Genomic DNA, 24,964 nt, shown 5'->3' with positions numbered 1-24,964 from the left:
GAGACAGGAGCAGGAGGAGCCAGATGGTCCACCAGAGACCAGCCAGGACGGAGATCCAAGGTGGAGTTGACGGCGGGAGGAGCCATGGTGAAGGAAGGGTCGACGACACCAGGGGGCCGACAGGCGGAGACTGCACCGGTGGGTGAGGAGCCCAAGATGGAGCAGCACAGCCGCAGAGCCAGGGTGACGACGAGGATCCGGAGGGCCTAGGTGGAGCTGAAGGCTCAGGCGACCAAGGTGGAGGCGGGGTCCTGGCAGACCGCTGTGGAGCCGGAGTGACCGAGGATGGAGGTGGAACCGGAGGGAAGGAGGAGCCTGACAGAGCCGGAGGGATGGAGTGACGAGGTGGAACCAGAGGAGTGGAGTCCCGAGGCGGCGGATGGTCGACGACTGACCAAGGAGCCGGAGGGACGAGGGAGCCCGGTGGAGCAGGTGGGATGACAGGCCACGGTGGAGACGAGGGAATTAAGACCCAAGGCGGAGCCGCTGGGTCGAAGGACCGAGGAGGAGTCCAGGGCTCGGAGGCTGGAGGCGGAGACAGGGCCTTAACACGCCAAGGCGGAGCTGGAGACTGGCAGTCCAGCGGCGAACCACCGCGCCCCGATGGCGCGGACTGAGGGTGAGCTGCAGGACTGACTGGCACCAGCAGGGATGACGAGGAACTGGCTGGTCTAGGAGGAGGAGAGAGGAGAAGGATGGGAGGAAGGACAGGAGGATCAGGACTGGACGGAACCAGCGAAAGTGGAGCAGAGGGACCAGCAGGTCCTGGAGGAGGTGGGAGAGGGAGGCCGGGAGGGAACACAGGAGATACAGAAGATTCAGAGCTGGGCGGAACCAGCGGACACACAGAAGATTCAGGGCTGGGCGGAACCAGCGGAGACACAGAAGATTCAGGGCTGGGCAGAACCAGCGGAGACACAGAAGATTCAGAGCTGGGCGGAACCAGCGGAGAGACAGAAGATTCAGGGCTGGGCGGAACCAGCGGAGACACAGAAGATTCAGGGCTGGGCGGAACCAGCGGAGACACCGAAGATTCAGAGCTGGGCGGAACCAGCGGAGACACAGAAAACTCAGGGCTGGGCGGAACCAGCGGAGAAACAGGAAACTCAGGGCTGGGCGGAACCAGCGGAGAAACAGAAAACTCAGGGCTGGGTGGAACCAGCGGAGAAACAGAAAACTCAGGGCTGGGCGGAACCAGCGGAGAAACAGAAAACTCAGGGCTGGGCGGAACCAGCGGAGAAACAGAAAACTCAGGGCTGGGCGGAACCAGCAGAAATGGAGCAGAGGAAATGACTGGAGGAGGTAGGAGTTGGAGACTGAGAGGGTATACAGGGGAATCAGGGCTGGACGGAACCAGCGGGGAAACAGGAAAATTAGGGATTACCTCCATAGACCAGTCCATCAGATCCAGAACTTGCTCCATACGATCTTCAGAGACTGCAAACAGCTCACCCTCAGTCGCAGGAGTGTGGGCAGGGCTTTCCTCCACGCCCTCGATCTCCACGAGGACTCCCACGATGCACGGTGTTGCCGGCTCACACACCTGGTCAGTCGCGCTCTCGAGATCCTGTTCCCTGTCAGTGGATGGCTCGGGCTCTGCGGCTGCGGTGGGCTCTGGCTCCGTGCGGCGTGATGGTGGCTGGCTGGTCTCTGGGTCGGGAGTGGGACTGGCGAGATCCACTATCGGGCAGACGGTGAAAGGTGAGCCATTTCTCGCCAGAGTCCACTCCACGAATGCGGCGAAATCCTCCCGAGGACCATCTTCGGGCGACAACGCTCTGCACTTGGAGTTCGAGAGAACGTCCTTCCTGCTTCAGCAGGAGGATGAGGAATTCGGGACGATAGAGGGGATCCATTGAAACTAAGAAAAGAAAAGACTGTGAAAAAACGAAAGCAAAACGGAGGGAAAAACACGCAGTTTTAAACTTTCTTTTTTAGGTCGGGTATTCTGTCACGGTTTTCGCTGCCTGAAGGAACACGGAGCCGAGGATAAACGAAATAAGGCTTTTATTATATCCAACACAGGAGATATCCAACATGGAGCACAGAGGTAGGCACACGTTAGTAGCAAATGAAGAGACCCGACAAAACAGAACTGAAAGGACAAGGCTTATGTACAGCGGATAATGGGGAAACACAGGTGGATGGAATCACTAAATTAACACACATGAGGAAGAGAATAGACACACCTGGGAACTAATCAAACCAAAACACGGAAAGACAAACTGGGTCACGGGCAAAAACACACTAAATGAGTCCAGGTGTGACAGGTTTATCTGTTTCATCAATTTCTTTTAAAAATATACAAATGTTTTAGAAAATTAAATGTAATAATGATAATAACTAAATATTAAATGCTATTACTTTAAATTATGTATAATAATACAATTATTATTTTCAAAAACATTATTTATTAGAAATTATTTGCAATACAAAGTAGTGTACTGTATATTTTTTCTTAATGTTCTTTTTTATTTTTTTGGATTAAAACTCTGACGAAATCACTTCTGTGATTGATGTAATAAAGAGAAGAATCTTTATTGAGATGCAGCCTAAATGCTACTGCTGTTGTTATTAGGGCTGGGTATTGATTCAGATGTGCCAATTCGATTTCAATTCGAAAGCTCTCGATTCAATTGGATTAGATTTAAAATGTTTTTATCACATTTGGTGAATATAGTTTTAATACAAATGCCATTGATATTTAAAAAAGAATTACAGTAAACATCAATTTGCAAATGGTGAATTTGTAAATAGAACCGAGAAATAGAGCCACATTCCTGTATTTTAAACCTATTATTTTTTCTTTCCGCAGATTTATAATATTACTATATAATTTCACCTGAGTATTGTAAATCACGCATATTGCTTTGTTCTTGGTTCTTGTCAACAGTATTTCCGCCATGATAAGCGCTGAATGGGTGACAGGCTTTCTGTTGTAACATTGCGCGGTTTAAAAAAGAGGGTGACCTCTAGTGGAGAAAACTAATGATAAGATTCACATTAATCAGATCTTGTTTTAAATGTTTGCCAAAATAAATTAGGGAAAGGACAGATTTACGGCTTTTGAGAATCGATATTGAATCGACGTCATTTTAAAAAACGATTAATCGAAAAATCTATTTTTTTTTGCCCAGCCTTAATTGTTATACAAACTTGTCCATTCCCAATAGCGTCCCTTGTTTGTTACTTTTATTTATCATGCCTCAAGAGGAAATAAATTGGAGTAAAGTGAAACTTGATTCACATTTCAATACACTACCGTGGCCAGGAGATTGGATTCACATTATCTATCCAAGGAGCTTGGACTCGCATCATCTATCCAAGGAGCGCCTTAATACGGCTCCAATAGCTTTGGCCCTTTTAACTACGGCTGCCGTGCATTTCAATAAATCAAGTCCGCCGTCTCTTAGGGATAGCGGCGTCTGCCCACGCGTAATATCCTGGTCCCACGTGGCTCATCAGCACCTTCTGAAATGTATCAGTACTCTGCAACACAGCCGTCTGTCGGCCGCCTCCAACCTCCATATAATTGGATTCTAAACACAACTCTGGAGAAATATTAGTATTTATTGTGTTAGTGCAGCAACTCCTATTGCTGACAGTATTTTTTCTTTCTCAGTGGATTGTGCAGTTAACCCCTGAACTGTCTGCCAGCTCTCATGTAAAATAAAGTGTACAGCTTTTAGTTTATACTGGGCGTACCTTAGCACTTAGTTTTTGTGCTTTTTAAATGCAGATTGTTGTGCATACACAGTTAAGGTCAGCTTATGTACTTTTGTTGAAACCTATTCCGTTTAGATTGAAACTAAAATCTGGTTACGTGATAATTAGAAGATGCAGTCCAAAACTGCAAAGCCTCTGTTAACTCTACACTTCGTTCATGAGGAAGCAATTAATATGCAGAAATATCCATTAGCTGTTCACATTGTGGACAATTATGAGGGTCTCAGTGCGGCGGCTTAATTAAATCCACAAAAATCATGTTGTTTCCGTGAGGTTCATCACAACGTTGCAGTAATTTGTTTGTTTCTCGATAAGTCCTCCCAGCAACAACACAGCAAGCGATACTAGCTGCTGTGCACAGCAGATGCATGGTGACAGATAACAATCCCCGGAACTGGCCACATACGTGTCTTATATAGATTCAGTGTTTTACAACTTAAGAACAGGAGCATCAATTCTTATCAAGACCAGCCATCTGCATCCACTGGACTGAATAAGAATTTGTGCATTCAGTAGTGATTCATCTCTAAATCACATTAAGCAGTTCTTTTAAAATGCATCATAGGGATAGTTTACATAAAATATAGCACCATAAAATATCACACAAATGTCATAAAAGTAGTTTGTATTAAACCAATTTTTAGCTTTTTCTTCACAGAAGGCATTCAAATTTGCTTGCAAGACTTAGAATATAAGTATAGCACCATAAAAGTAGCAATTATGATACTTTTATGGAGCTATTTTGTCATTTGTGATCTTAACAGCCCCAGTCTTAATTCATTTTCATTATATTGAAAAGAGTATTCAGGATATTTTTATAAGAAATCATTCTTGTGTGTTATTGGAGAGAACTACTTCTTTAAAATATCAAAATTGACAGTCCAAAATTGCTTCAAATGCACCTGATGTGTCTAATTCAGGCGCTCTTAGTTTTATCTTTAACCTTTACAACATCTACAGAATAGGAATATCATCAAGTCCCGTCTTACTCCATTATGATCTTATACACAGTATAAGCTGAAACATTAATAAAATCAACACTGCCGTAATATGCATTATCCATCCTAATGCCCAGCGCATTAAATCATTCTGTTAGGGATTCTGTTTAAAGCAAATAGAGCTCTTATGACAACATGGCTGAAAGTGGGCTCCATGAATGATTCAGATGCCCAGTGGAAAACACACTTCATGTGTGAGGTTTACCATCAATCCAGCCTGGCGAATAATCTTGGATACATTAATGAAATAAAAATAGACCTCGAAGTAAAGAAAAAGTCTATTTGACAAATTTCTTCCACATTAAACCTAACTAATCCTAGCTGGGGATTCTTTTGAACACGATCAGATATTAAACTCCTTAATTTTATTTCATTTTTATTTAAAAAACAACATGTTTTGTGCTTCTAATCTTCTAAAGCTAGCTCTCTCAACATGCTGAGTAGTTTGTCTGTCAGCATAAGCCAAGAAAACATTCTTAGCTATATCTTTTCTGTTTCTGCACCTTTCCTAAACATGATTAAAACAAGAAAAATCCTTCCTTGTGATCTGTCTCTCAAGACTTCTCTTCCAGACATATTTCTTTGAAGAACAGCAGAGCGTACTTAAGCAAACCTCGAAAGAGTTCTACGCTGAGATCCGCACAAGCCTGGCTTCTCTACGTCTCTACATCCCTGGTCTTAATTAAGCCGAATAAAACGCGTAGACCTTGTTCCAGTTCGACGCAAATACAAATTGCTTAAAAATAGATCTTGCATCCCAACACATGTAGGGGATTGCAGTTTACAATTATATTCCTTCCCCAACTGTAACAGACCACTTGTTTACCAATCCTGTTTGCATAAATTAAGATGAAAAAGCAAAACATGAACCATCAGCCTGCTGACCTATTAGAATGATCGGAATTAATGAGAATCCTCCTGCCAATTTCACTCAAGTACCTACAATCCTCCATTCATCATCAAGGTTGCGAGCGAGGCCTGCATTTGCTCTTAATTCTCATTTCAAACTCATCACTTGACATCTTACCACCAATTTATGGTTAATATACAAACCATTTCAGTGATTGCTTATTGGCCGTATGATGCTTTTACCCATTTTGTTATTGACGTGACAGAAAAATTCAAATTCAAATTCAAATGCTAAAAGCTATTCACTCCAGCATTAGTCTTAACAGAGGAATAGTGACTAAAATGAAAGCCTGAATCTTAAGATGGGCCAATGAGCGTAGGACGAGGATTTAAAAATGAATACATAAATAAACACGTTAGAAACAACTGTGGGCGTATCATTATCTATTTCCAAAAGCTTAATTCCAGTCATGTTAAGTGACGCCAACAAAATGACTCACTCTAATACCATCACGTGTCTTTCACCCTTTCGCATGCAATGTGTGACTGCTTCACGAGATCAGATAACAATCTTTGGCTGTGTTTTCTCGAACATCTATTAGCCTCATGAGCCAAACAAGAGCCACAGCAGTGCTGTTTTCAAGAGTGCGTCACAGAGAAGAGTTTTATTCTCAAGCGTAGCTCTGCTCCAGGCAGACGCATGCTCTATCTTCTTACCGCAGCGTTTGCATATGTTTTGCCTGTTTGTGCTGATTGTAATGCGGTCTGATGCTTCACTGAGCATCTACGGTTTCCAGCTAAAGTCAGACACGGTCAACTTCAGCCTTAAAGTTAATGGAAATATCTGTCTCCATAGTTCGCTGTGGACTAGGACACCACTTATAGCACTGTTAGATATACCGACATCCTGCCAACATTGGCAAAAATGCTAGACTGAGTCTCCATTTCAGGAATATCACATCCCGGATCCTGTCAGAAAATATGTTCTTTGTCTGGTACCCAAGACCCATCAACAGAGTTTTGTCTGGTACCCAATATCAGCGATTAATGCATTTTGTGTAGTACCTAAAACTGTATTAATTGTTTTCTATCAGCCCAAGATGCAGACAGAGGATGTTAAGAAAGAACAAATAACAAAGCACAGTACAAATTTTTGGTTGCGCTCTTGCAGCAACACACAAGTTGCTACGAAGAATCTTTAGATTCTTCAGCAACCTCAGTCATCTGTGGGAGATTCTTGAAGACCACAGGCCTGATCTTGGGATGAAAGAAGCTTGTGTTTTGGGTAAATGCTTTTTCCATACAAAGAAGCAAGTACAGAGATCCTTGATTCTTGTTACCTGAAGGTAGAAAAGACCCATTTGACATCTTTCACTGATCTGCTGACAGTAAAAGCACAATGTGCATGACAAATAACACTGACAGCAATGATGATGCATATATCAATCACATTTTCTTTCAATTATGAAGCAATAAACAACAGATTTTCCACAAAAGTAATGCTTTTCAGTTAAAAAACATGCCGACTAGGAAGAGTACATTTGTAGAGCCAATTCTCTTAGCATTAGTCAGTTGCAAAGTTTCTTTACGCGATCAACTGTGGGGGCTTCACGATTACAAATGCCTCTTGCCAAAATGTGTCTCAGACACAGAGGAGACTGATGGCTTTAATATCACTTCCACCAGCTCAATTTGTACCAGGATGCCTATGAAATGGCCAGTCTAATCACATTTCGCCAAACCACAGTGTTTTATTGGCTCCCGGTCAAACTTTATGTGGGTGGCACTTTGTTCGGTTGTCAAGAGTGTGCGAATGCGGCTTAGTTCACCCGCTCTTATGTCTTTATCTAAAGGACATGGAGAATCATAAACAATTCTCTTTGGTCATGAAAAACATAGATGTGTCAGAGAGGCTCTCAACCTTAATAAAATGAAGTCGTGGACAACGCTTGTGCTCGCTTCAACTGGAGCAAGTTATTTGCATACTGTTGGAAAATCATTCAGATGCACCTGGTTGAGTGACTTCTCCTAAATGAAACAAAAGCCTCTGTTTTGCATATTTATAATTTGACATCCCACTCATACACAATGTACTGTTGTAGCAATGTGTTTACCCTGTCCTCGTATGTGACACATGTGACCTGGGCGCGGTCCAATCATTGTTTCTCATTTCAATACTACAGTTAAATTTGCATCTGCAAACTAACAGCTAAAGAAATAGGTCTACGCTTGACAAATAAGTGCACTGGAAATCATTGGACCAAACTGAGAGCGTAATAAATTAAGGAGAACACTGTCAGCCGCAACTAAGACGTTCTGCAGAACAGAAGGTGTAGCAGTGCAGAATAACCTCCCAAAAATCTATTCCAGAGATTTATTTTCCATGTTGTGTTGCAACGAATTTGTGTCCTCATTTATTTGAATTGTAAATCTGGGCCAGACGTTATTTGTGGTGTAGTTCCCAAATCAGAAATGATGAGGAGATGTAGGCACACATGTGAAAGCTCATGCCAGTCGCATAAACACAGCATATGTTAAAATCGTGTCTGAACAGCTAGAAGGGAAATGTCAGTCTTAGACCAATTTAACTTTGAACTTAATGACTTAAGTTATTTTCAGGCATAAGGCCCAATCACTCCAAGGACGATATGAATAAAACTATAACAATAAAAAAAAAATTTAATTAAAAAAGTATGAGAACAGGAATATAAAAATATAAAATCAACAACTGATTTTCTATCATCCTTTCACACAATAGCAATAACTGTAACAATAAAAATAAAAATGTGAAAATAAAACAAAGTCTGAGAATAGAAGTATAAAAATATAGTTATGCAGCAACTAAAAATCGATTTTCTATCGTCCTTTCAGACAAAGGAAGATAACCATAGCAAATTATATTAAAGATAGTTTAAAAAGTTCTTATTTTAGGAGAATAGGGTTCACACCACAACTATAAATCAATATATAATGATATGATAACAGAGGAACACTATTGTTGTAATCAGTTCCAGAACAATATTTTCCAACGGATAAATGATAAAAACGTTGAGAGCCAATCAGAATCCACTCAACTTTAAAGATCTTGAGTATTTAAAGCAGTAGGTCACATAACTGCAGTTTGGGTTAAAATAAACAGATTATAATTATCTGTTGTGTAACAAAATATTTTATGAGACCAAAAACAAAAAGAGGGCTGGATGAGATGAGTATGTACTTTACCTACAGTCCATTGTAGGAAACAACACTTGCAAATGTCTTTCGTCATTTGTCAATGAAGAAGCAACAACGACTTTATTGACTATGAAACTTGTGAAAGACTGTGCAACAGATAAAGAAGATATATATCAATTTATATTATGTTAGAAATGCTGGAATGAACCCTAACTTATAATACTAGTCTCAGTCCCCATTAATTTTTCATTTGAATTTGTGTTTGTGTGTCTGGGGTCATACCTGTATTGTGGGTGGAGTGCGGTGTTTTCTCGTGGTGGTGGTAGACATGGTGGTGGTGGTCTCAATAAAGGTGGTGGACATCTCTGGAGGGAGCGCCGTGGTTCTGGCTGAACCTGCGGAGGGAACCTCCCCCACCAGACGGACGCTGCCATTGATTTTGATGTTAGGGTTGCCCTGAGCAGCCATGTTGAGCACTTTGAGGCCGTTGTAGTAGAGTCCGGATAGTTGGCCCTGAAATGGCCTCTTGTGGTCTGAACCACCAATTGTAATAGTGGCCTGGGTGTTGAATATCGTTAACTGCCGCCCTGAGGATGCAAGAAAGATCCAGAACATTTCTTGGTTATAGGTTGGTAAGAGGACAAAATATCTCATTCAGCATCAAGATTCATGGCTCTTTTAGACACTTAACCTACCCAACCAAAGTACAATGACTTAGATGGCTGTGCTGGATTACTACGGCTTAATTTTCTTCCGAAATGCTCAGGATTTTACTACCATGAGACAGGTCGTAAACATTTGGACGGCCAGACTATAAACCAGATCCATTATGTTTACCTGAACAAGTCTAGCTACAAGCTCATGATGGCTGGAGTACGTTTTACTATAATTGTCTATACAATATAATGAGAGATCACCCATTCTATTAAAAAACAAAATGTCTTGACAGGCATATGAATGCTTTCTGAAATAATCGAAAGATTAACATGATAGAGCCATTCTTACCGTAAAATTCAGAAAAAGGTGTCTTGGTTATAGACACATGTTGTAATGTACAAAACACTGATTCGTGGGACATAACTAAATAAATAAATAAATATGTACAAAATTATTGTTTTGGCTATATTTTGATATAGTAAAATGTATTTAACATTGTTTTTAAAAAAAATACAGTAAAAAAAGGTTGTGAGAAGGTAGTGTGAACATTCTAGAAATCATCTCAGATTAATATTAAAGCAGAATTGTTGCTATTTTCAAAACTAACGACAGGTGAAACATTTTCAAACACGTTTTGTCATATGTCTCAAGAATCAGTGAAAATAATAGAGGGAATATCCTGTGGTTACGAATTATAGCTCTGCAGCATGACACAGATCATAACAATTCAGAAAAAAATTCAAGTAAATAAATAAACAATTTCTGGTTTAAATGAGTCCAGAAATAATCACTTCATAATTATAATAAAAAAGTCTTAATTTCTTGAGTAATTCCAGTGATTATAATGAGGAGGGCTCCTGATGATATGCAATTAATGTCTGAAACAATAATCATGCTGTCGTTTTCTTCTTGGATGATCTTTCCTGTGCAGCCACAAGCTGCTCTTGTGTTTTACTAAACTTTGTCTGTCCACGTTCCTTTATATCGGCCAGAAAGTCCAGAGAAATTTATGTTTAGATTAATTTGTTTTAATGTTTACATTTAAAACATTCATAAAAGGTTCACTTAGCTAATATTGAATCATTAAACAATCTATATATTATTTAGTCTGATTTTAAGATAAACACAAAGATCAATGAGCACTGAAAAGGGCAAAAGAAAAACAAATGTGATGAGTGCAACACAATATAAAAATAGTTATTTAACTAATTTAAAACGTTGCTAAAGAAAAATTGTAAAGTCTATATATATTGAAATAAATAAATAAATAAAAAATAATTAAAAAGGAGGAAGTTACCTTTCTCCTGAAGCCATTCCTCTACGGGCCGGGAATATTTGAAAGGAATTTTCTTATTGGCCATTTGAATTCTCTCATTATCGCTGTTACCTTGGAAGTTTAAAAGACATCTTTAAGAATCAATGATCACTGTTTAAAAGTCCCAATTACAGTTTCTGTCAATATTTAATATTTAAAGTTATTTAAACACTTTAAGGAGAGTTTAGTCATGTAAATTTATGTTTTTTTTTAAAGCTGTAAGCAGTTCATTTTCTCTTTTTTTTTTCTCCAGTAATGAAACACTATTTAAACTGCACGTCTACTCCATCTTCTCTCGTAATTAAATCAATCATCACCAGAGTTGATAAAAACATATTTAGAATAAATTTGGTTCATCTGTAAGAGATGCGTAATGCATGCCAGCAGATTAGCTGCCTGCGGTCAATCCATCTATCCATCAAAAGATGACAGCACACACTCTTTCATGTTTCACGTTCTTATAATTATATACACATTTATCTGCTGATTGCTAATGATGCCGGTCAATGTTTATAATTTTTCACACAGAAAACCACATAAATAGTCATAATCATACAGCAACTTTGATAAACAAGAACTAGACAGCAGCTGCTTCTGTTTTCCAAAGCCACAGAAATTATACAATTGTGAAATCGTGTTTGATAAATGAGCTGGTACCAATGGGACGCAAAACCGAGTCGTGGGACTCCACTCATGAGATGTGTCTGGGGATGTTTGTTTTAATGGCAAGCCCAAAGAGCTGTGCTGATATTCCATGTGACTGGGGGCTCGTGGAGACGCAGCAGGAAGCTGATCAGAGGGGCTTCTGGATGTCATTTGAGGACAGGGGGCCGCAACGACATGCTGATTCAACAATGACTTCGAGTGCTAAGGGTGGCACGACACTGCAGGATGTTATGTGAGCCAAATTTCAGGACTCCGAGGAGGGGTGCACTAGGGGGCTAGCCTGAAGGGAGATTCCCTCATTGGCAGAGCTGGCTTCAGACAGCAGGAAGTGCAACCAATACCCTCAAAACCTGGGAATTCAATTCACACACATATGAGGCCCAACCGCTCGGAGGTAGCCTTTGAGAGGAACGCCAACTAACAAAACAAAAGTTTTAGATTTGTTTCACAAAAGGTAAGGATGAGTTCTGACTCTACTAAAAACTGTATTTTCTTTTGTGTTACGCAGAAAGTCTGGAAAAATTAGTAAATTAGGGATGCATGATATATCGGAATAAAATGTATTGCAATATGACTTTATTGCAATAGTCACCATTCACCTGAACGAATATATACCTACCCTTTCAAAGTGAAGACAAATATATGTCATGCATTTGCCGACAATCCATCCAAAAAAAATGAATAAAAAGAAAAAAAGCCAGACGTTTTAATGTTTATAACTGCAGACAGATGTTGCAGGTGGCTAGCAAGGGGAGTAGAGCTGACTGAGGCCATGACCTCTCTCAAATTCACACATACCACACACACAGTTTTTTCCCCATTCCCTCCTATTATATTCCTAAATCCCAAATTCAGTTTTACCCTGGTAAAGAATGTGTTGTGCTTTAAATAGATCCTCAAAAGAAGTAATGTCAACTACTATCATCCTAAGCTCTGCTAAGGTGTTAAGTGGTGGCACTACAGGGTATAGTCTGATGTTGAAAACTCATTAAAGCTGGGCTCATCCAGGGCTCTAGCTGTGTTAAGCCCCTTTCACACTGCACGTCGGACCCGCAATATTCCCGTAACATTGCCTGGTCGCCTTCTGTGTGAAAGCAACCACGTCCCGGAATTGATTACCGAATCGAACCCGGGTCGGGGACATAGTAACATTGCGGTAATCGATCCGGAACGAGCGCTGTGTGAACAAAAGCCAGATCTAATTCGGTATCGAAGTGATGACGCGCGTTATCGCGCGACTCTTTTACCGGCTGTTTTGAAGGAAGATCAACATTCGCGACGAAAACATATGTGCAAACTGTAATGAAACAGAGATCAGTTAGTTCCTCACTTTCCGTGCTGACGCAGAGATCGTTTGCTTGCTTCAGTTAAAGTATAACGTGCCAAGTGTTGTCGACTCGTACATTACACGTCACGCGCTGATGTCACGTGTCGTTACGGGATCTTCAGGGGTTGTGTATGAAAGCACGCACATATACCGGGTCATCACTGGCAGTGTGAAAGTGCCAAATCTAGTGACCAGGGAACAATTACAGGAACACTTTACCCCTGTATTTGCCGGAATGGCAGTGTGAAAGGGGCTTTATAGACATCACAACACTGGATCCTAAAAATAAACCTCATATACAGAAAATTTTAAGGAATATTTAATCCAAAATTTACATTTCTGTAAATAATAATAATAATAATAAAAAAACCTGTATGAGTTTCTTTTTGAAAAACAAATGTATACACACACACACACACACACACACACACACACACACACACACACACACACATATATATATATATATATATATATATATATATATATATATATATATATATATATATATATATATATATATATATATATATATATATATAGTTGAAACAATGAGGGTGAAATTTTTTCCAAAACAGCTTTGGACCAGTCTTGAAAAACAAACAAACAATAACAACAAAACAATAAAACATATATTTTAAAATCTCTTCTGTGGTGCGTGGAAGAAATAAACAGAAGAGTTGAGATAATGGCATATGAGAGATGGAGGTTCAAACTCAGCCTGAAATGTGCCCCAGTTCTGTTTTCTTCTCTTCTTTTCAAGCCTACCTAAGAATTAAATAAACCAGTTGATTTTATATCCAAAACCAAAAATGTAAAACATTTTACGGAGCTTTACTGTAGTTCTTTCGGGACAGTGGGGTTAGGGACGGAGGACTGGCTGGTTCACAGACATTTGTGGATTTGTGCTGCTTTGATCCAGCAGTACAGAGGGTATGACACCTTTTCTCACTCCTGAGAACATGAAAGGCTCTTTGAAAATGAAACAGCGCTAGGAGGTGTTAACATGGCACAGGATCACACACTTCGGGGGAGTTTTCCTCCTACTGTGATTAAATTTCACAAACACATACAAGAATGTAACATATCTGTGCATTTGAATTCCCTTTAATTCTAAATTAGAGGAACTCTTAATGGCTCTGCAGTACCATGAGTACATGCCAAAGAAACCCGAGACTGCTGCCATATTTAAAATGTATGAGATATTTCATAGAAATTGTTATATTTTTGTATAATTAGACGTGATAAGTGCGGCTCTCTCTCTCTCTGAGGAAAAGGCTGCTAATAACAACAACTCAAAATAATTCATGAGAACAACCATGTGATTGTGAACATTCTCCCTTTGTTACCCAGCCGTGTTGTGTGCAGTTATTCTCGCCACAGAGTGATAAATTGCTACAGGACGCTATTGCCATCTCGCTGAAAAACAAATATAGCTTATTGCATGAAACTGTCAGCCTTGCCAAGTACTATTTGAGCAACCCAAAAAAATTCTTCATAAACACTATGGTGTTGTGTTTCACACTGACAAATTATTGCGATTTGGACTTTTTTCTTTTGAGGGTGGTGGTGGTGGTGGTGGTGGTGTGTGTGTGTGTGTGTGGGGGGGGTGGGGGGTGGGGGGGTGGTCATTGAGATAAAGTGGAAAAACCTTCAAGATAAATTTTCTGGACCTGATCCACTTACAGAAAAACACTATGATAATTTTATTTTATGTGGTATCTCGAAAATAATTGTTATTTTAGATAGATAGATTTTGTTAATTGAAATAAAGCTGAAATTAAATAAAATCTAAATTTGAGATTAAAAACTTAAAAATCTGAAATGTTGCCTTAGCAACTAACTGAAATAAAGCACTAAAAGTACTAAAAGTACTAAAATTACTTAAAAAAGAAACAAAGATAAATATGTATATGAATACTTCTAAAAGAATAATAATAATAATAATGTCAAAGGCACATTACATAACAATTACTAAAAGTATTGCTAAAACATAATACAACCAATTTTGACAGCACCACACAAATTTTGGGTCACACAGTGATACATTTTGAAATGTGAATTCAATTTAAATATATATCAGGGGTGCCCAACCCTTTGCAGGACAGTCGATCGCCAGGAGCAGGGTTGGGCACCCCTGATATATATGATTGAGGCACATTTCATCATTTCAAGCCAAAGCTAAATGAGTTCTGAAAGATGAAGTCCTGATTCCTGCTTCCACAGTATGACAATGGTAAGTGGAACTACTTGTTCTGAGTCCCGGCCTACACCTAATAGGGGTGCAGGTGGCTTGCACAGGGCACTGGAAGGGGCAGCACACATGGCCCTTTGGTAGGGATCCCAATTCGTCGGTGACTGACGTGACGTTGAGGGTGATCGACTGAAAGGGAACGTCTCGGTTACGTATGGTAACCCTCGATTCTCGAAAGAGGGAATGGAGATGTCACGTCCCGTTGCCACGGTTGCTGTACCACCGCTGAGCCACTGGGTCTCTGGCTCGGCTCCTCAGTGAAAACCTGGTATGCTTTGCACCTGCTGCCTTCTTATACACACGCTGTGATCAGAGGCAGCTGGATGCAATGGATGCAATAATTGCATGCCAATGTGCATTGGCTCATTTAGTTTGCACTAGTAGATTGGTCTATCGACGCGATATCCCAATTCGTCGGTCACCGATGTGACGTCTCCGTTCCCGCCTTCAGGGAACGAGGGTTACCATACGTAACCGAGACATTTCTCATTGTAGTGTATTTTTTAGGTTTGATAACTTTAAAAAAAGTAAATTGAAGGTAAATGTAGTATTCAGTAATGTACTAAAATTTCAATTTTAAAGAAGTAATTAGTAATTTGTAGTGGATTACTTTTTTTGAGTAACTTACCCATCACTGGCAAAGAACTAAATATGTCACTCTGTCAACACACACTTAATGCACATTTAACTTTGACAAGGAGAAATTTTGAAATTTAAAACCCTCGCCTCATTGCCCCAGCCACTGTCTAATTCTCCCTCTCCAGCTCTTTCTGTACTCTCCCTGAGCACTCTTCTTACAATTGTATCTCAATCGAAAGAGTCTTTCAGCACATTATCTTGCTCCAAACACATCCCCAAATAAGAAATGTGACTCCAGAGGATCGTCACTCAGTATCTGAGGAGACAATGAGAGTGAGAACATTTATCTGACCATCCTTGGTGGTTTCATTTAATCGTGGGATTAGAAAGACAGCTCATATTGAAAGCTTATCTTTTTCCCCCTCTGGAGAGATTTATAAGGGCAACAGATTTTGTTTTTGATACGAGTAATTGTATTTTCTCATAGGATACACAAGTATCTGTTTCGCACCTTCTTGAATCTTTTTTTTTTTTTTTTTTTTTTTTTTTTGATAAAAGCTTCCTTTTTTTGTCAAAAATGCAATCTATTCTTTTTGTTTTGAGAGATAATTGTCTCCTTACATTGCAGTCGAGCCGCCCGGCTCCATCCACACTCAAAAGACGAAGGATTGCTTATCATGAAATGTGCGCCGCTAGCTGCTATGGGACTCGATCAGATTACAGGGATGGGTCAGGTCTTTGTAGATTTTATTTTGCTTCTAAGATGCTTGATGCCCCCCCCCCCATTTTAACAGGAGGTTTCAGAGGACTTATGAACTGCCTTCTGTTAAGAAATGTTCAAAGAAGAAAGAAAAACATTTCTGGTAATCTTATGTAGGTCATACGAAATTAGAGAGAGGGCAAGAGAGAGAGAGAGGGCAAGAGAGAGAGAGAGAGAGAGAGAGAGAGAGAGAGAGAGAGACTCATTCATATTAAACAGGGTTGCACAAATAAACAGAGCATAATGGAGACAACCAAAAGAAAACATAGCAGGTGGTGCTCTTTTATTGCAATTTACTGCTGCAGGAATAAGCCTGACTTCAGTCTCAAGAGGGAAAAAAAGCCCCATAATGCTTTAACAAAAGAAATGATATTCAACCTTACAGAGAAGTTACAAAAACAACAAGGATTTTTGTTCAAAAACATCATGCACAACATCCAGACATTAGCATGAAGGTGGCGCGACATATTATGCGTGCTTGCGGAACATGCTGATTTAGAAGTCATTGAACTGAAATGGTGTTCCTGAAGCGGGGCACCATGGGACCCTAAAGCATCATTTCTGAGCTCGCTTCAGCAGCTTCAGGGATGACACAGCATGGGGTAAACACATATGATTACACCTGTGAGCTCAATCTCTGCACAATTACACATAATAGGGGGCTGTAACTGCCATTTATATAAATAAATAAATAAATAAATAAAAATAAATCTAATGGCTTCTCACTTAACATATTCAAAAATAAATAATAATAATAATAATAATTTAAAATGAATTTTAAATAGTAGAATTAAAACAGACACATATAATATATTATAATATTAGATAATTTATACATTTTAATTTGAATTGTTATTATCATAATGATTATTATTTTTAAAAATGGTATTATATGATTTTACATACTGTATGTATAAAGACAGAGATCTTAGTTATTATTATTTTTCATCTGTTTAACCCTGATTTAATAATAAAACAAAAAAACTTCAAAACTTCTACTTCAAAAATGTATGTTTAATTCGGTTGCACTTTATTTTACAGTACGTGTACTAACATGTACTTATAGTGTACTTACAGTTTATTTATCCTAAGAAAGTTCTGGTAATACAAGGTAACTACATGGGGTAGGTTTAGGTTTAGGGGTAGGTTCAGGGTTAGTACCCAGTTGTTACATAGTTATTGTAATTACTATAATAAGTACATAGTATTTACATGAGGAACAGGACTGTAAAATAAAGTGCTACCTTTAATTCTATGTGTTACTTTGCAGTTACTTAAGTAAATCTTACTGTGGAATAACAGTATTGAATTAAAAATGCAACTGTACAGCAGAAAAACTATATTTTACTAAAACTTTTATAATCCAGCCTAACCAGCAAGCTGCCCCAATACAAGTCATTATAATTTATTAAGTTAATTGATTTAAATGAAGTCATTATCATTCTTTTAAGTGCAAACAGTTCTTTCAAAGCAAATTAAGCTTTTTTTTACATATAACCTATAGACTGCACTTAAAAAAATACTAAAGCAGATAAATAAATATTGTATTGTATTGTAGTGTAGCACTTTTTAGTCGTGTAAATCAAGAGCATTCTGGTGAATGAAGTGAACCTGGACCAACAGTTTTCAGCAGGGTTTGCAACAAAAGATAGGAAATGAGAGAACATAATATCTCTACCAACCTCGCTGATGGCACAAAAATGATACGGTGAGTGATTTGACTGAAGTATGGCGGTCTGAACCACTGTCAGTGCTACAGCAGAATAGCAGCGCCCATCGCACATAATCGTCTACCATTTTCCCTGCTGTCATTCGCTATTACACAGCTTGGGTCCTGGAACTGCCAAAGCAGCCACAGGGACGTCAAAAAGCCTCTGCACAGCCATAAAGAAAGAAGTCATTTTCTTCTCAACACACACACAACGATGTGGACACGGACACACACCGTCGAGGCATCATATTGTGCACACGTGTGTCAAAAATGATATAACTTCCTCTCCGTGTTCCTTGTCGTAACCCCAGTCCCACAAATACGCTTGTCTCTTGAACATAGCATCAAGCTGCCATCTGATTGACACACACTGACAGTTCCTGCCAAACTGCAGGACTGTGTGGGACAGTGTAGGGCTGCAGTCAGAGTGATAAAGATTTAGACTGAATCCATTTGCTTTTGCTCTTTTTTGGTAAGGAAAAGGTGATTTTTCAGTTTCCCTCATCTCTACCATTGCAGGTTTTTTTTCTTTTCTATTTGGTTTAACCAGAAAAAAAAATAAATAAATAAAAAAATAAAATAAATAATTAATTAAATAAATAAATACATAAAAATACATAAATACAAATGTGGTGACAAAATTACAACTGTATAATTTTATAACTTAATAAATTAAGATAAGTCACTCTAGAGGCTACAAAATAGGCATATCAACACTATAATGTATTAATTATAAAGTATTAAAAAAATATTACTTATTTTAGTTTTTTTTATTCATGTTCTTTAAAGATTTAGTGAGTGTCAGATGATAGCACAGGTAATATAGTAAAACAATCCAGAAAAACTAATGTGTAAAATGATTATAATGAATAAAACTGTTGTAAGCATATAAGCAAAATATGTTATAATAAAAATGTTTTCATTTATTTTGTTAGGGATTATTAAATTAAAGGTATGAGTGAGAGCCATATGATTGGAAAGGAAATGTAGAACTAAAAAACAGAAATGGGCATGAAAAAGTAAATGTGCATTTTAAACATTCCTAATATCAAATATCAGAATATCTAATATATATCATAAAAATATGAAAGAATGACAGCAGTACAGTCAGGCTTAAGACCTTCTCTTACCTGAGACTGACTAGCAGAGTTGGACTAAACTAGAAATCTCTTTGGAAATCACCCGAGATGTAAAGGATTTCACTCCTTTACCCTATTATACCCTTTGAAATACCCTCTAAATGAAAAAATATTAAATCTATTATATTGCACAAGCAGACGAGATGACATTGTCATGCTGCCAGCATCCTCTTAGCTGTTTAAAACCATTATCTTCAACTTTCCTTCTTCTGTATTTTAATCAGAAGGGTTAAAACAGACCTCAAGCAATACTATCCGATACTCTTTGTGTTTGAATGCGGTTAGGATATCAGTGACAACGTAAGATAATTCTTCACAAGGCTTAGTATCTGTGCTCTTCTAAATATAACATCTTATGGCTTGAGGTTGCTAGTCCAAGGTATAATTCCTTGAAAAGAAGTTGCTTATCTGCTTCTTGCAGTAAGTTAGAAAACTACATTTCCACTCCATAAGTACATTATATGGTAAAGTGAAGGGAACGGGAGAAAATTGTGCTGATTTTCAACTCCAGATTTCCAGCTACAGCCTAAATAATAGACATTGTTGAATTTCTCTTCGGCGTGTTCAGGAAAAATCCAGGCAAATCCAGTCAAGAAAGCAAACATCCTTGCCTACAACTGACGAGTGGTACTAGCAAAAGAAGTACGTCTTATGTTTACTCATATTTGTAAGCTGTTACCGGAGGGTGTTGTATCAGAAAATGTGGCAGCAGTTGGCTCAGTATTTCTAGTAAAGTGAATGGACAAGCACAGCACAATATAATCTTAAAGTGATGGGTGGTGTAGAGTTCTCTGAGTATTCTGCACATGGCCTCGGGTTACGTTGTAATGACAGTCATATGGATTAGGAGACTGCGCTTGTGGCCCTGTAGACATCTCTGCTTGACCTCTTGGGACCCATGGGAGATAAATAGGCAGTGTGCTTGAAAGATGCAATGAGCTAACTTGCCCTTGCTATTTGTATGTGCATAGCACAGCAAGGTAAGGTATAATAACTTTGCAAAACCACAGGTCTGGAACCGATGTGGCGAAACTATTGGGCATTAGTTATTTGACGCATTAAGAAAATAAAGCACAGATGTTGAGCGAGGTTCCAACACTCTCCATGGGTCTTCAAGAACCTGCTTCATTTAGCTTGTAAATTAAATAAAGGATTGCATGGCAGCGCACCAAAAACTCACAATATCACGGCTCCGTCAAAGCTTGCATGACGCGCAAATCCTCGGAATATATTTCTTCATCAACATCTTGACAAGATCGAATTGAGAAATCAAACATTACAAAGAAATCAGTGCCAAGGCAAAGAGCAGCCTGCCGTGAGAGGACATCTGTCTTCAAGCATAATCATATTCTATTCGCAGGTGGCCATCTGAATACATAAATATTTTATTATCGTGTTGAAACTTTGGCGGAAAAGTAAATTTTGCTGACATTTATATAGAAATGTTATACCACCATGCCAGCTATAAATCTCAGTGATATATTTCCCCAGCTCTTATGTGTGTCTTCTGCAAATGCCCATGTTGGCAAAAATGAAACTTCAGACCAAAAAACAGGCAGGGACTGACTTCTGTATAATGCATCCATATGAACAGCACGGCAACATGCTGCTGCATATATTTGTCATGCCTAATATCATTCATATCAATGGCAGACTGATAGATGGGTGCATTAGTAGAGCTGGCCAAGTAAAATAGGTTTATTCAGCGCCGACAGGAACACAAACTGATGCCCTTAAATGCTCAAACAGGAAAAAATGGTGTGACGCACAAGACAAATTACTCTACACTGGATTTGCATAGGCATGTTCCTTGAAATAGTACAAAAGTTTGCATCGTTAAGAAATTCTCAGAATTTCGATGAGAATGTTTGCTCAATAATGATAATGCTCAACAAAGCGTGTGTCTTGTGTGTGACCCAGCTGACACAAGTGGAGGAAGTTTGTATTGTCTAATCTCTCATTAACCCTCTCACAAAATCAAATTCATGACTAACTGTGCTCCATGTACCTGCATTATAGACAAGAACCAACTAATTCACTATGGTGGCTTCGCTTTCTATGATTTTGTACTAATCTTGATTTCTATGTATAAAGTCATGACAACCTTAGAGGTTTTAGACTTCTTGACCTTTCCCAATGTATCCAATCATGTTAAATGGAGTAAAATGTGAGCTTAAAGGAACTGGTTTTAATTTCCCACTTTGCTCTTTTAACCGAGGAGAGATGTAATACTAGATATGGACGGAAAATAAAATGGAAAGATGTCAGTCCTTTTCGTTAAGAACACACCTGAGGGGAAGGAACCAGATTGGGTGTCATTAAATGATGGCATCAAGCTTTTTTTCCCCACACTGAACCTGAAAATGCAGTGTGATGGGGCCAATAACAGCCAATAAGATGGTGTAGTAGACCAAGTGTAGCAGAGTTACACACCTATTAGTTTTTATAATGGACAGGGCTACAAAGTGTGATGCTGCAGAAATAAAAAAATGCATATTATTGCTACAGTTAAAAATTTGGGATGGCTGGATTTAAATCAGTAATATTATGAGATAGTACTACAATTTAAAACAACTGTTTTCTATTTTAATAGATTTAAAAATTTAATTTATTCCTGTGATGCTAAAGCTTAATTTCCAGCAGCCATTTCTCTAGTCTTCAGTGTCACATGATCCTTCAGAAAACATTTTAATATGCTAATTTCTTATTATTATCAATTTTAAAAACATCAGCTTAATATTTTCATGGAAACCAATATGTTCTTTTCAGGATTCTTTGAAGAACAGAAAGTTAAAAAGAATTGCATTTATTTAGTGTTCCTGTAGCTCAACTGGTAGAGCACTGCCCTAGCAAGCAAGCAAGCGCAAGGTTGGGGGTTCGATTCCCCGGGAACATATGATAGGTAAAAATTGATAGCCTGAATGCACTGTAAGTCGCTTTGGATAAAAGCGTCTGCTAAATGCATACATTTAATTTAATTTAAAACAGAACTCTTTTCTCATTTTTGATCAATTTAATGCATCCTTAATGAATAATAAAAATAAAAATAAAAATCTAGCTGAACCCAAACTTTTGAATGTTTCAAAAGGAAGAGATGTACACAGCTGATGTGACATGCTGATATACAATATTTGGAGAATGCAGTATTTCCATTTTCGCTAGATAAGAGCTGTAATTGCATGTCTAGAAAATAGCTGCCTGAGGCGTTAGTAAGAGGGGAGAAGAATGAACCTAACTTGCCTTCAAGGGACGCTGGTAGCGCAACTAATTTCTTTAAAGTAATAATAATAATTAAAAGAAAAAAATATAGCAAAAGAAGAGAGATAATACTAGATTTATGTGAAAGAAAATGTGCGATAGAAAAACCTTTACTGCTGTAAATGTTGGGTTCATTGCGAATAAAATAAAACTTTTATTAATCAGGAATGCATTAAAATGATCAAAAGTGACCTTTAAGACATTTATATTGCTATACAAGATGTCTATTTCAAATACTTGTTGTTTTTTTCAAGCGTTATACCCATCTAAAAATCATGAAGAAAATAAAATAAAAAAATATATATAAAAAATATTAATTTATATATATATATATATATATATATATATATATATATATATATATATATATATATATATATATAAAGATATTATATTTTTTATTATCTTTAAGAAATGTTTCTTGAGCAATATATTAGAATATAAAAGTGACATGACATTCAGCCAAGTATGGTGACCCATACTCATAATTCGTGCTCTGCATTTAACCCATCCAAAGTGAACACACACACACTGTGAACACACACCTGGAGCAGTGGGCAGCCATTTATGCTGCGGCGCCCGGGGAGCAGTTGGGAGTTTGGTGCCTTGCTCAAGGACACCTCAGTCGTGTTATCGCCGGCCCCAGATTCGAACCCACAACCCTAGAATTAGGAGTCAAACTCTCTAACCACTAAGCCACGACTTCCCTTCATATTAAAGTTAAAAGTAAAAAAAAAAGTAAAGGAGAAATACAATCAAAAAGTATATTTGTTATCTACTTCTACATCATGTCCAATGGTTTCCACAGAAACCCACACAGCAGTGTCGCAAAACAAAGTGCCATTATTTTCCAGCCATGGAAGAGCAAAAAACTTCTAATTGAAAATTAAATGCAATTTAGGAAAAAAAGAGGGCCTACAAAATAAACTGTTTGTTGGTATTGTTGTGACTGAGGCGCACAGGATGTTCCTAAAGGAAAGTTAACTGCACAGTCACTGGGGAGACAAAGTGACTTTAGAAATAGCTTGAAAGCAGTTGCTGTCCAGTTCTGTGCATTGTCCATGCATCTTCTTGATGTCTTAAGCCAAAGGTTGAAGAGGTCGGTGAGAGGTCTTACCTGAGGGGAAGTGCTCATTGATGGCCCAGTTGTCCACCTGAAGTGTAGCATTGCCCCCGTTTCGGGTGAAGCGAACTACATGGTACTTGCCGTCATTTACAGCGGTGCTGCTCTCCTGAACAGTGATGTCAGACGTTCCGATGTTGAATGTGACTCCAATTTTGCCTTCTTCCTGAAAAGGAAGAGGAAAATATCAGTGTTTTGTCCACAACATCTACATTAACAAAAAATACATAGGATGAATTCAAGTAAATTTCAATTTTTGCCATTGAGATTCACCTTATGTATAGTTCCTGTGTTCGCCAAAAGATAATAAACAGTGAAGTATTCTGTTCCGATTCATTTTTAATGATGCAGTTGCCCTTGAAATCTGTCCCCTTTTTGCTTTTGTTCTACCAGGATCCTGAATAATCTATTAGCATTATTGACCCCTGATAAACTTGTCCGCTTGATGAAACGTATTCATCAGCCATTAGCACCCCCCGTCTTTAGAAGTGAAGAATCAGCCTCATAATGCAGTGAAAGTGGACTAAATCAATAGCATTAGCTAAAACAGAAAAAGAGATAAGAATGATTAATGGGACAGGAAGGTGTACAGTGTTTGCCCTCACGGATCCAAGAGGCTGTGTGCAAATGTAACTGCAAAGATTCCCACTATAAATTAATTAGCACAGCGTCAGTGAGCATCGGTGGAGCAGGAAACATTGAGGAAATGTTTCATCCATCGTATATGTCTTGAATGAACTAATGCGGTTTTGAAAGTGTCTGCTGGTAACCAGACTAAGCTGGTTTGGTATTTTTAAAGGGTTTTGGTCCTTGTCAGCATCTGGCTAAATCAGCATTTTTTTTTTTTGTCTTTTTCTGGCAGGGTCTCTCTCTCTCTTTTTTTTCTTTTCTTTCTCTGCAACTGTTTCATTCCTCTGTAACGCACTCTCTCCACCCCCCTCCTGAGCCCTCTGGGTTGCATGGATATATTTTATGGTTATGTTAAATCGAATCTGGTGTTGTTCTTATCTCTTGCAGCATGGAAAATGACGACAGATGATAAATTGTATCAAGGGAGATGTTTATCAGTGCAGAGTGCATTTATCACAGAAAGATCTCCCTGAGAGCAATCTGGGCCTGTCCTCTCAAGATCATTTGGAAGACTTTCCCAAAGACCGGAATGCTGTGTACATCCTTTTCTGTCTGTCTTTAATTAACCCTAATGTTTTATTGATATTTACTTTAATCTTTGGTTTCCCAGAGATGATGTACACGATGATGTACGGTGCACTATTTTATTTTAAGAATTAATACTTTTATTCAGCAAGGATGCATTACATTGATCAAACAGTAACAGTAAAGTCAAAGTAAATTTCAAATGCTGTTCTTTTGAACCTTAAATTAATCAGAGAATCATTCAAACAAAAAGGTATCATCATTTCCACAAAC

At 38.6% G+C, this 24,964-nt stretch overlaps 1 protein-coding gene across 2 annotated transcripts in view; it reads right to left on the bottom strand.

Moving 5' to 3' along the window:
• The window catches only part of LOC113060655 (neurexin-3a-beta), a 44,225-nt gene extending 20,593 nt beyond the window's left edge, over nucleotides 1–23,632 (bottom strand). For both annotated transcript variants that reach the window (XM_026229760.1, XM_026229761.1), the window contains exons 1-3: nucleotides 23,531–23,632; nucleotides 10,702–10,791; nucleotides 9,030–9,334 (exon numbers count right to left, since the gene is read on the bottom strand). In XM_026229760.1, coding sequence (XP_026085545.1) covers nucleotides 9,030–9,334; nucleotides 10,702–10,765 — 369 coding nt within the window. In that variant the 5' untranslated portion in view covers nucleotides 10,766–10,791; nucleotides 23,531–23,632. The remainder of the gene's footprint in view (nucleotides 1–9,029; nucleotides 9,335–10,701; nucleotides 10,792–23,530) is intronic.
• Between the last annotated feature and the right edge of the window lie 1,332 nt (nucleotides 23,633–24,964).

Source organism: Carassius auratus, chromosome 42 (assembly GCF_003368295.1).
Source record: "Carassius auratus strain Wakin chromosome 42, ASM336829v1, whole genome shotgun sequence".
Classification (NCBI taxonomy): Eukaryota; Metazoa; Chordata; class Actinopteri; order Cypriniformes; family Cyprinidae; genus Carassius; species Carassius auratus.
The sequence above is the reverse complement of the archived record's forward strand: the minus strand, read 5'-3'. Positions and strand labels throughout refer to the sequence as shown.